The sequence below is a fragment of the Rhinoraja longicauda genome, chromosome 15 (assembly GCF_053455715.1).
Source record: "Rhinoraja longicauda isolate Sanriku21f chromosome 15, sRhiLon1.1, whole genome shotgun sequence".
NCBI lineage: Eukaryota > Metazoa > Chordata > Chondrichthyes > Rajiformes > Arhynchobatidae > Rhinoraja > Rhinoraja longicauda.
The window spans coordinates 3,613,673-3,626,372 of NC_135967.1; the positions used below are offsets into that span (position 1 = coordinate 3,613,673).

Sequence of the window (12,700 nt, forward strand, 5' to 3'; positions counted from 1 at the left end):
TTCTCCAGAGATGCTGCATGACCCGCTGAGTTACTCCAGCTTTAACCAGCATCTGCAGTTCTTTTCCTACTCAGTTACAGTCCTGCTTGAAACATCCGATTATGGGAGATACAAACAAAAAATAAATGGACATTTTGTATTGGCAAGATAAAAAAAATTAAGAATGTCTTTCTGGGACGGTTCATCATCCAACCCAGATGGAATCGCATACTGGAACTTATTCAAATAGACAGGCATGCAATGTATTCTTTATTAGCCAGAAAGAACAAGAATAACATATGGCAGGCATGGTCAATGGTGCGAGTGCTTGTGTGTTGCCAAACACTTCTGAATAATCCAGAAGAAAACAGTTTTAGTGTCTGCTAATAAGACTTGCACTTCAAGATATTTTAATTGGATATACAGATTAAGTGGGCACAGTGGAGACTGGATAATAATGTTAATTATTTAGGTATAGTTTGTAGTCCAAAGCAGGGGCTCATGTTGTCGACCTCCCCGTGGTGAGCCCTGTCAACTGACCTCAGTCAGGCGAACGATAGACAGCAGAAGCACCTTCATAACCTCTGCTGCCTCAAACGCAAGAAGTCCAAAGCAATCACATTGAAATCTGATATATTTTATGCGCTTTCTGCAGAAGTTAAATTTAAATATACAATAGTTTTAGCCCCATGAAACATTTTTTTTTGTTAAACATGCAAAATATTAGTAGAACACCAATTTGACTGATGTATGAAAAAAATCTAGAATATCTTACGTTGAGCATTGATTTTGAATGAGCCAATTGGTTTTTGCAAATAGTTTTGGTGATGAAAATTAAAAAGCGGCAGATGCTGGAAAACTGAAATAAGACAGAAACTGCTGGAGACACTCAGCAGTCAGGCAGTACTTCTGTAGAGAGAAACTGTGCCAACTTTTCAGAGTGAAGACCCTTTGTAGGTACAGGGACAAAGAGAAAACATTTTCTTTCCCAGTTATTTCAAAGGTCTTTGCACTGAAACATTAACTCTGTTTCTCTTACCACATGGTCTGCTGAGTATTTTTCCAGCATTATCTGTTTTTACAATAGGTTTGTTAATACCATGTGGCTACCATGAACCATTTAAAATAACAGAAAAGGGATACAATGCTGTTAAGCTTTTGGCAGCTCTCCACTTGTCTTCTGTTGACTTACTGGATTTCCCTTCATGTCCTATGGCAAGCACCTTTGTTTTAGTTTCTGGTCCAGAGACTGCCTTTGACATTGGCAATACTATTTAAGTAACTAGGATTCAACATGGACACCTTTTACTGGACGCAAAACAAGAAAAGAGACACCCAAATAAAATAAAAATACCGATTAAAGCAGGAACTGGATTGTATAGTGTGTTGGAAATGCAAACGTTTAATTTTAACGGGTGTTTCCCAACAATCATTGTAATCCCAACAATCAAAGAAAGACCTGAAGGTGAGACTGAGACAGGCCGACTATAGGAGAAAGCTGGAACTGAAACTTTTGCAGAACAACATGAGGGGTGTGTGGAGTGGTATGAAGAGCATTACAGGCTACAAAAAGACCAGTGGCCTGGGGAGGGAAAGCAATCAGGACTGGCCCAATGAGCGAAATCTGATTTTTAAATAGATTTGATAGAGGGAGGGGCCTCTGCCCACCCTCCCCCCTGTTCCCTGACAGACTCTCCCCCTCAAGTCCACTTCCTCTGCCCTTTCTTTGTCGTGCCTGACCATCAAGGCTGAGCAGGTGAGAAAGGAGCCGAGTAGACTCCGCCCAGGCAAAGCCACGAGTCCCAATGGTGTCAGCCCTAGAGTACTCAAGGCGGAGTACTCCAGCATATCTTCACCCTGAACTCGTGCCTGGAGATGATTCCTGTGATGTGGAAGACATCCTACTGCGTTCCAGCTCCTCCAATGGCTACAGACCGGTGGCGCTGACCACACATCATGAAGTCCGGGAGAGGCTGGTGCTCACTCACCTGCGATCCCTGGTTAAAACTCTACCTGGACCTCGGACAGTAGCTTACCAAACAAGGATGGGGGGTGAGGACACCATCATCCACCTGCTCCATCGTTCCTATGCTCACCTGGATAAACCGGGAAGCATTGTGGGAGTCATGCTTTTTTAACACCATCTGGCCTGCACTGCTAGGGAACAAACTGATGAAGATGCGGGTGGATACTTATTGGTGACCTGGATCACCAACTACTTGATTGCACAACCACAGTATGTCAAGTTACAGGACTGTGTCTCGGACATGGTGAGCAACCCAGGGGCCCCACAGGGCCTCCCTCCCTTCCAGTTCACCATCTACATCTCTGACTTCAGATATAACTCCGTCTCCTGCCACCTGCAGAAGTTTACAGATGTCTCTGCAATTGTGGGCTGCATCAGTGAAGGGAGGGAAGCTGAATACAGAGGTGTAGTCAATGACTTTGTTGAGTGGTGTGGGCTGAATCACCTGCAGCCCAACACCAACAAGATTAAGGAGTTAGTGGTGGACTTTAGGAGAGGAAAACGCCTGTCCCTGTCTCCATCAAGGGTGTGGATGTGCAGTTTACCAGGGAGTACAAATACCTCGAGGTGTACCTGGACTGGTCCTGGAACGCTAAGGCCCTGTACAAGGGACAGAGCCGGTTGTACTTTTTGAGAAGGCTCAGCTCCTTCAATGTCTACAGCAAGATGCTGCAGATGTTCTACCAATTGGTGGTAGCCAGTGCTTTCTTCTTCGGTAATACATTGGCTTCTAAAACGTCAGCTAATGGAGTTAGATTTTTCTTTCATTTAAACCGATAAAATAGTTTACCTTAAATATTCGCCAATAAATGTTCTACTCAGTTAGCACAATATACGCAGGTACAAGAGATAGCAGGCGCTAGAGTCTTGAGCAAATATTAAAGTGCTGGAGGAACTTGAGCGGGTCAGGCATCATCTGTGGAGGGAAATGGACAGGCGTTTCAGTTTAGTCTGGTCCTCATATGATCCCAATCCAAAACATTGTCTATCCAAGGTATTTATTCACAAAATGCTGGAGTAACTCAGCAGGTCAGGCAGCATCTCGGGAGAGAAGGAATGGGTGACTTTTCGGGTCGAGACCCTTCTTCAGACGAGACTCCAGACTCGCTACAATCTGTAGTTATTTTCTTATACACATTGTCTATCCATTTCTCTCCACTGATTTGTGCCTGACCTGCCATGTTTCTCCAGCACTTTGTTTTTTTTTGCTTTTTAAACACACGATAGCAGGCTCTACACGTACTAGTTTAGAAAATTTGGTCTGCGTATTCAAACTTTCCTATTCATCTTAGGAAAGTACAATAGCAAAAAGTATTATACATGAATATCAAAAAAGTTCATATTGTCTTATAAATGTTGTTATTTAAATCAACTGAAAAAGAATGTACATTTCATAGTCCTGATCCCAATTCCCAAAAGCGGTTCACATACAATGAATTACTTTGAAAGTGCAGTTACCATTATATAGGTAAATATCTACCCTAATTAAAATTTTAATTTTATTTATTCCACCCAATAATTTTATTTTGCATAAATTTGGATGACAGAGCGCCAAATGAGGTTATTTCTTTGCAGCACTGTTTCTATTTGAATGGAGGTTTAATACAACATCTTTTTAGATGTTTCCCCATAACAAAAAAGTAATTGCTACTTAATCAAGGGCATAAGAAGTTTAACAGTCACAAACAAATCATAGCCAAGGAATATGAAGATGGACACAAAAATCTGGAGTAACTCAGCAGGACAGGCAGCATCTCTGGAGAGAAGGAATGGGTGACGTTTTGGGTCGAAAAGTGGTCGCCTTCTACACTTGGTCTCAGCAACATAGGATTTCCTGGTTGCTATTTGATTATTCTACAGCACGTACACTTCATGACTTATGTACCCCATTAGAACACAATGCAAAAGGATCGCACTTGAAGGATCGCAAACAAAATGACCATATTTCTTCCTTTCTATATTTTTGTCTTATGATTTTTGGAAAAAATGAACATGTCAAATAAAAATTTGGATCGGCAAAGAGTAATGCAGACACTGCTTTTCCAGTGCTGCATTCCATTATAGATGGACTGCAGAGATTGGTGAATGCCCCCTTTAAACAGTAACCCTAAGCACGAACATAATCTACTACAATATTCAGCGAAGCAAACTACTACAGTACAATGGTCAGAGCAGTGATCTGGATCAAATAGTGCAGCAACGTACTTCATAACTCAGAGAAAACTGAAAAAGCACAAATCAAATAAAGAGTTCATTGGAAAAATGCTATTTTTCACCAGCATTTGATCACAGGGATTAAAAAGGGAACAAAGAAATGGGCACACTGCTGCTTAATATTTCCAGATGCCAAGGGACAATATTGTCAGAGTACCTGGCCCATTTAGTTTGCATCTATTGCATTAAGTTGAAAACATAAAAATGTTTAGTACAAGAATGAAAAAAGATTGTATAATATGCAGTTGTGGAAATAGAAACAAGAAAGTGTCATTCATGTTTTTTAAAAACAGAACATAGAACCAGCCCCTTCGGCTCACCAAGTCATCGCTGACCATCAATCATTGTTCACACTAGTACAATGTTATCCCACTTTCTCATGCACTTCCTACACACCAGGGGGAAATTTTACGGAGGCCAATTAACCTACAAACCATCTTTAGGGTGTGGGAGGAAACCGGGGAATCCCATGCCATTACAGGAAGAAAATGCAAACTCCATGCAGACAGCACCCAAGATTAGGATCAAACCCTGGTCTCTGGTGTTGTGATGCAGCAGCTCTACTAGCTGCACCACTATTGGTTGCTTAGTTTTAATCCTTAGTTTAAAATGCATTTTTATTACATTCAAGCTGCCCCAAAAGCAATTTAATTCAAGACCACAAACTGAAATAAGTTCCATATCAGACTTCCAATGCTCATAAAATCACGTGGGTTTTTGCTATTACCATAAATTTAAAGGAAGTTCTTAAATGCTTTTACATTTTGCGGCACTAATATGTACAAGATAGTGAGAGCTGAACCTCCAGACTAACAGCTCACAGTAAAAATCCTGTTCACTCATTGAATTCTCCTCCAATACCAAAATAGACTAAACAAAACCTTGTGGAAAGTAGAGAAATGGCAGAACTGTAAGTGCATCAACAATTACAAACCTTGTCACCTTCATTCTTCACCAAGAGTGACATTGGAATTTTAATGTGAAGAACAGAAAACAGATCTGAATGACAGAAAAGATTTATACAGAACTGATGTTTAATCAGTATAAGAAAATAACTGCAGATGCTGGTACAAATCGATTTATTCACAAAATGCTGGAGTAACTCAGCAGGTCGGGCAGTATCTCGGGAGAGAAGGAATGGGTGACGTTTCGGGTCGAGACCCTTCTTCAGTCTGATGTCAGGGGGGCGGGACAAAGGAAGGATGTTTAATCAACAGGATAACAATTACATACAGGCAATGCAGCTCGAGAGATAACCAGAGGCAAATTCCTTTACAGCCTTTTAAAAAGCCTTTTCAGTAAAATATTGGCATGTTATCTCAAATTAGTAACTAATAAATTATCAACCAGCTGTTTATCATATCTTCAGAACTATTTAAAATGGCTGTAAACAAAGTTCAAAATGTGCATTATTGGTAAACATTGTTCCAAAGAGTTCATTTGTGCCTCATTCTCAAGATAATTCCATTACGTATTCGGGTAAACCAAGCACTGCCCCAATTAGAAATGGTTACAATAGATGGTGTACAATCCAACACTAAATATTTACACAATTTATCCCATGAGGATTATAACATTCCTACTGCTCAGTCCCCAACATACTCAATCATGGACTAAAACAAACATTGGTCTAGCTTACCATGACCAATCCTAAAATTAGCCCATGCTAACACTGATACAGTATTAGCCAAACACGGCATTCCGGTAATTCAATATAGTCACCTGCAATGCACTAAAATTCCCTTAAACATACATAGGAAATGTATGGATCCTACTGCAATGGAATAGTTTATTTGATCAATTTTTGATACCAGTTTTCAATTTGCTGTTCCATGAAAGGACCCTCAACATCAGGTTTACCAATCAAAAATATTTTGACCATTTTGGTTAAAAAAATAAAATCCATCATTAGCTTTGTCGTTCAAAATGGTCTATTTATACATTGGTACCTAATAACGCTTCCAGTGCAAAATGCCAGTGTAGATTTACTCCCAATACAAGATAAAAGGTTTTCAACAAGAGCAGTTTCCACAACCTTTAACACTGTTCAAAATCTCTTCTGATAATTTTCTTCTTTCTTCTTCCTTGGAAGACATTGCTCTCTTTCCTTCTTGACGACTGGAATTTTTGTTGAGCGCTCTGCTATTTTGTGTGTGCCACAGTTCAGAATAAAGACTGTTGGCATTATTCAAGAGGCTCAAATGGGTTCCTCGTTCTGCTATTTTACCCTACAGAGTTAAAAACAACAGTCTTAAAAACACATTGGAGTATTGTACATGCTACTAATGATTCACCTTCATAGTTTATAGTTTAAACAAAATTCCTCAATTAGATCTATACCTTGATATGTACAAAATGATAGACGACTAGTTGTACATTATCGTCAACTTATTCCAGAGTGGAGTTTGAACGGCCATTTTCCTTCTTTGAAGGAGGCAACTAATGAACTAGTAAATTGTTTTACTGATATAATCACGTGAAAGCACCACCCATGAGTAAAAGCTACTTCTGAATACAGGTGGTGGAGGACTGTCAACTTAGCCTATTTCACGTACTCGGTTAGTTATAATCAGAGCATTCTAATTTCCTATGATTGTCCTTTGTTTTTAAATCTAGAGGTAGTTACTCCTATTTTTTTTCTTGTAAGTTTCTCACAATGTTAAACCTCTCTATGTATTCATGAAGACTTATTTCAAATAGCACAAATGATCAAGACATACAATCTGATTTATTTTGTTTTTTTTGTAGCAAAAACAAGTTCACACTTTGTCATCTGCAGCACTAAATTTAATAAATGTGCCCCACATATAAGTTTACAGATGGATGCCAAAAATTCATTTACGTGTTACCAGATTCAATTAAGAATTCCCAAGGCTCAAGTTGTTAACTCAAGAGTACCAGAGTTGATTCATTATGTTATTATTTATTCACTTTTCAGGATGTATGCATTGATTGACTGATATTTAATTATCATGTGACATGTCACAGTGAAATTTTGCATATCATACAAAGTATGCAAAGAGTCGCCCGAGTATAGGGAGCCGATATCATTAGGAAGGACAGCATTCATTGTCCATCTCTAGATTGCCTTGAACAGAATGTAAGTAGCATTGACTTAAGGTTCACAAAGAATGTGAAAACACGAGTATTTAGTTGCATTTTTACATGGGGACTGGAGGTTGCAGCAGATGTCCTTGTATGCCGACATGTCAAGTTTAATTTAAAAAAAAAGTTAATTATACATTTGCGTTTTGTATACTAAAATGCTATGGTAATTTATGCTGCAGCATGGTGGTGCCGTGTTTTCAATGGACAAGTCATCAGGAAGTGTTGACTAACAATCCAGAATTCAAATCACTACGGAAGGTGTGCAATTCCAGAACACATTTAAGAGTTAACATTATTGTAGGCCTGGAGTCATAGATGGCTTAAAGACACTGGTGAACCAGATTGGGTTTTACATCAATTCATGATCATTGTTACCAAATTTAAATCCCACACCTCCCACAGTAATTTGACTCTGGATTGTTAGTGCAGACCTCCAGGTTTCTTGTCCAATGAAAAAGGAGCCATCACAATCCTGATTTACTGCAGCACTGCAGTATACAGAAGGCAAATATGATTGACAAATTCAATTTTAAAAACTATTTTCCATCAAGACATCTAGACACCCAAGAACTTGTGCTGCAATCTCTAGTCTACTTGTAAAAAGGCAATGACTCATGTTTTCCATAACTTGTGAACTTTGTAAGGCATTGCTATTCACACTGTAACGACAAAAGGTCATTTGCAGCCTGTCCCCTCCACAGCCGACAACCCGTATGTTTGCAGCATGGAGACAAGAGGGACACCCTCAGAGCAGGAGCTCATTGTGTGAAATAGCAAAGAAAGTTTATCCCACATTCAGTAAACAGCTTCTCAAGACACAATGGGGACAATAGTCTAATGGAGCTGTGTCAATTCTGCAGATCTTCCTTTTTCTCTTGAAAGGGTGCCCGTTTTTGACTGATGTGGCATTCCTTTTGAAACAAGGAGTTCAATTTACTGCGAATTGCAAATGCAATCCTATTACTAAAGGTATTCTTTGAATGCAAAGCAGCTTAGATTTTGGCCATTGACAAAATACTTACTAACAAGTGTGCTCTGGAGCATGATTTTTGCACAATTATTCTAGGCTGGAATGATGGTTATCCTACCTTATCCAGAACCAGAATTTCATCTGCATCAACAATTGTAGTGAGCCGATGAGCAATAAACACAGATGTACGTTGCTGAATCAAGTCCCGCATTGCAGTGAGAATATTCTGTGGAGAGTAGAAATTGATCTTTTTCATTGCTGCAAGTACTCGAGATCAAAAAAATTCTGAAAACACGACTTATAAAATGGGATGCAGAAGTTTATTTAAAGTGAAACTGGACATAGTAATGTATTTGAGGTTGGATTGATTGCAATTAAAAATACAACTAGCATAACATGCAGTTTAAATACATTTGTATTGGTTGGCATGGACCATAAGAGATGGTACAGAGCTAGAGTTATACAGCCCAGAAACAAGCAGTTGCCTATCTTTCCTGGTCCCATTTGCCAGTGTTTGGCAAATTTGCTTCTAAACCTTTCCAAATGATGTACTCACACAGAAGGGATGGGAAGCAAGCAGGTAGCTGGGAGGGGTAAAAACACACACTGGCCAGCCAAGAACCACCTCACGCCCGTGGAACCCTCAGTCACCAAAGCCCAGGACTGGTGCAATGGCTTTGATCTCTCCGCCCAATTTTCTGTCAGTAAAACACTCGCTCTGGCGGTGTGCCTTTTAAGCATTATAATTGTAGCCACCTCAACTGAATAGCTCGTTCCATACACCCACCATCCTCTGTGTGAAAAAGCTGCCCCTCAGGTTTCCTTTAAAGTTATCCTCTAACATCTTAAACCTATGAATGAATGAATGAATGAATAAGTTTATTGGCCAAGTATGCATATACAAGGAATGTGCCTTGGTGCTCCGCTCACAAATGACAACACAAACATACAGTTAACAATTAAGAATAAAGCATAAACACATCAAAACAATAAGGATACACCATTACGGTCTAAACATGTGGGTGAAAATAAACCAGAGCAAAAAAGAGACTAGACTTTGGTTATTGAGTAGAACTATCACTCATGGAAAAAAAGCTGTTTTTATGTCTGGCTGTGGCTGCTTTGACAGTCGCCTTCGAGAGGGAAGTGCTTCAAAGAGTTTGTGGCCAGGGTGAGAGGGGTCAGAGATAGAGATGATCTTGCCCGCTCGCTTCCTGGCCCTTGCAGTGTACAGTTCATCAATGGGGGGAAGGTTGCAGCCAACAACCTTCTCTGGCCTCTAGTTTTAGTTTCCTATGCCGCGGGGGAAAACCCCCCTGCTATTCAGCTTATCTACGTCTTTCATGACTTTATATAGCTCTACGGTCACCTCTCAGTTTCCTGATACTGAGGATAGTATTGATCTAGATGTGGGATATCTGACCGTCAGAACATACCTCTTCAGTGATGGAATCCAATGACGATGTAGCTTCATCATACAATATAATGCGAGGGTTTTTCAGAATTGTCCTAGCAATTGCAACTCTTTGCTTTTCTCCACCTGAGAAAAATGTCAGATTTAAACAAGATCAGACTATGAATAACAATGTGTAGGAAGGAACTGCAGACACTGGTTTAAATCGAAGGCAGACTCGAAATGCACGAGTCACTCAGCAGGACAGGCAGCATCTCTGGAGAGAGGGAATGGGTGACTTTTTGGGTCCAAAGAAGGGTCTCGACCCAAAACATCACCCGTTCCCTCTCTCCAGGGATGCTGCCTGTCCCACTGAGTTACTCCAGCATTTTGTGTCTACCTATGAATAACAATAATCTATTTGAAGTGACTAAAAGATACAGTGCTGGAATAACTCAACGAGTCAGGTAACATCTCTGGACAACATGGATAGGCAACGTTTTGGGTCGAGACCCTTTTCAAACTTCAGAAACATCACCTATCCATATTCTCCAGAGATGCTGCCTGACTTGCTGAGTTACTCCAGCACTTTATGTGTTTATTTGTGAACCAGCATCTTGTTTCTTCATCCATTTGAAGTGGTTAGGTTCTTCCAGAAACCCCACAAAAGGTTGAAGCATAAGCAAATAAAATGACATTAAATAGTTAAAATACAATGATCAAAGTGATTATAGCTCCTTCTGGTTTCAAATAACATTTTAATATGGTGAAGATTTAACTGCAAACTGGCTTGTGAAGCCCAAAACAATTCACTGTTCGTATCAGTTACATTGCTGTGGTTTTATTTAACATTAGATAATCGTGTGACTGCTCAGAGGTTTTTGAGAGAGGAATTTTGAAGCTATAGCATTTTTTAGAAATAGTAATATATCCAAGAACACCGATATTTTATGCTGTTAGGCTTTATACAGCAAATTACAAATGTTTGAAATTTTCCTTCAACATGTACAAAAATAATGGATATTCCACTCTGCTAGAATTATTCAGTTATTGAATGGAAACAATGCAAGTTTCTCTTTCATGGCATGCTTGGGAACAGGGTACGGTTAAGATGTATCAATCCAGGAACAGAAATTAAAATATTAACAAATGAGGAATTTAGCAAACAACACTCCCTTTTGTGTTAAAGTGACAAGATCTTCCTGTGGTAATGTGTAATGTTCCAGGAGAGAACACAAAGCACATTCTGTTGCTGGCTACCAAGGAAACCAAAGAGATGTATGATTTGTAGTTAAGATGGTGGCTCCTCTAACTTTTCCAGAGCCAGAATTATATTTGCATCAACACCAGTTCTCGACGATGCAGGTTCTCCCCAGTGTGTGAACGCCCAACCTATGTACAGTTTGTACATACGAACAAGAATGGCGGCATGGAGTTGCTACCTGCTGTAGGGCAGCAGACATCTGCCACCAGGATCTCTGTTCGCATCTGCCTTTCCAACTATCTGAGCTGTTTTGGTTCCAGACAGTTCTCAGGAACATAACCCAGCCCTACGTAACTTGGGGGCAACCTGTAGCTAAAACATTTAGAGTTATTGCCCAATAACTGGAAAGGGGAGGGAATATGATGAAATTTTAGAAATTATATACTTTCATAATTACACACGAGCACATCACATAGATACTGAACAAGAGGTGACAACTGAATTACAAAACGTGGTTAATTCCATGAGATGAAAGGATACAAATTATTTTCTATTTGCTTTTTAATTTAACCAGAGAAAAGAAACTGCTACCCAATGGATCTAATTATTTTATGCTTATGCAACATTGATGGATATAGCATCAAATGGTTTGATGCCGTGAATCTTATTGCTTTATAATCCGTAATCTAGGCTATCGAGAGAACTCTGGCACTGTGAATTTGAAAAAAGGAAGCTTCCAAAAGCTGCATGAGACAACGACCAGATTTTAATTTAAGATGTTGTTAACTGAGAAATAAATACAGACATGGGACAACTCTTCCCCCCAACCTCCGCGCCCCCCCAAAAAACCCAAGGCAGACAGAACCTTTGGGCATTTGTTCACTATTGTATTAAAAGTAAACAAATTATGAACAATTCCAAATGCTAGAAAACTGAAATAAAAGCAAAAAGTGCATAGAATACACATCAAGCCATGCAGCATCTGTGGAAAGAAAAAACACTGATGTTTCAGCTCAATGGCACTTTATCAGATAAAAAAAATATTGATTAAAGAGGTAACTCTTCTCTCTCCACAGATGATGTTTGGCAGACATGCTGAGTCCTCAGCACTTATGTTCTTGGCACGGCGATGTTACCACTAGTTATTGCCTCACAATAGAGACCAGAGTTCAGTCCCGACAGTCTTCATCATGTACAGTTTATATGTGCTTTCTGTGAACGCGTGGCTTTTCTCCAGGATTTCACCCCGCACCCCAAAAGTGCAGGAGTTGGTGCTTAATTGGCTACTTTAAATTACCCCAAATTTGTCAGTGAGTGGGGGTGGGGAGATTAATAGGATTAAACGGGATTAGTGCAAATAATATCTTGATGGTTAATGCGGACTTGGTGGACTGAGAGATCCATTTGCTGCTATCTGCCAATTTGTAAAAAACAGATGATTTTGGTCATTACCTCCTGAAAGCAGATTGATTGAGCCAATCAGTACAAAATGGAAGATGATTTAAGAATAACAAAATAAATGAAGTCCGCATCTTTTTTTCACATTTTCATTCAATACATTGAAAGATTTATTGTACAACTGATTACTGATTGTTTAGAAGAGTTTCTTTGGTAAAGTCTGTCAAGCAGCATTTGCATAGAGTTTTTGTTAGCCGCAGCAATTTACCTCTCCTGTTCTACCACATCTGAGCTCTTTCATACCTCATTCTCAAAGGTGAACGTTTTTTGACATAAACTCCTCTGCAGAAGTTACAAATTCTGTAAGTATCACAAAATGCTGGAGTAACTCAGCAGGTCAGGCAGCAT

General features: G+C 39.6%; 1 protein-coding gene across 3 annotated transcripts in view; it reads right to left on the reverse strand.

The window, feature by feature from the left end:
- Positions 1 to 261: 261 nt before the first annotated feature.
- Positions 262 to 12,700, reverse strand: part of abcb7 (ATP-binding cassette, sub-family B (MDR/TAP), member 7) — a 52,713-nt gene continuing 40,274 nt past the window's right edge. The window contains exons 13-17 of one of the 3 annotated variants that reach the window (XR_013548143.1): positions 9,734 to 9,837; positions 8,416 to 8,523; positions 6,255 to 6,447; positions 2,796 to 2,921; positions 262 to 628 (exon numbers count right to left, since the gene is read on the reverse strand). Coding sequence is in view for 2 of the 3 variants with exons in the window: in XM_078412122.1 (XP_078268248.1) it covers positions 6,232 to 6,447; positions 8,416 to 8,523; positions 9,734 to 9,837 (428 nt within the window). In the remaining variant the exon portion in view is untranslated. Of the gene's footprint in view, positions 629 to 2,367; positions 2,922 to 5,235; positions 6,448 to 8,415; positions 8,524 to 9,733; positions 9,838 to 12,700 lie in introns of those variants that run through there. The other 2 variants (XM_078412123.1, XM_078412122.1) reach the window with 2 other exon arrangements.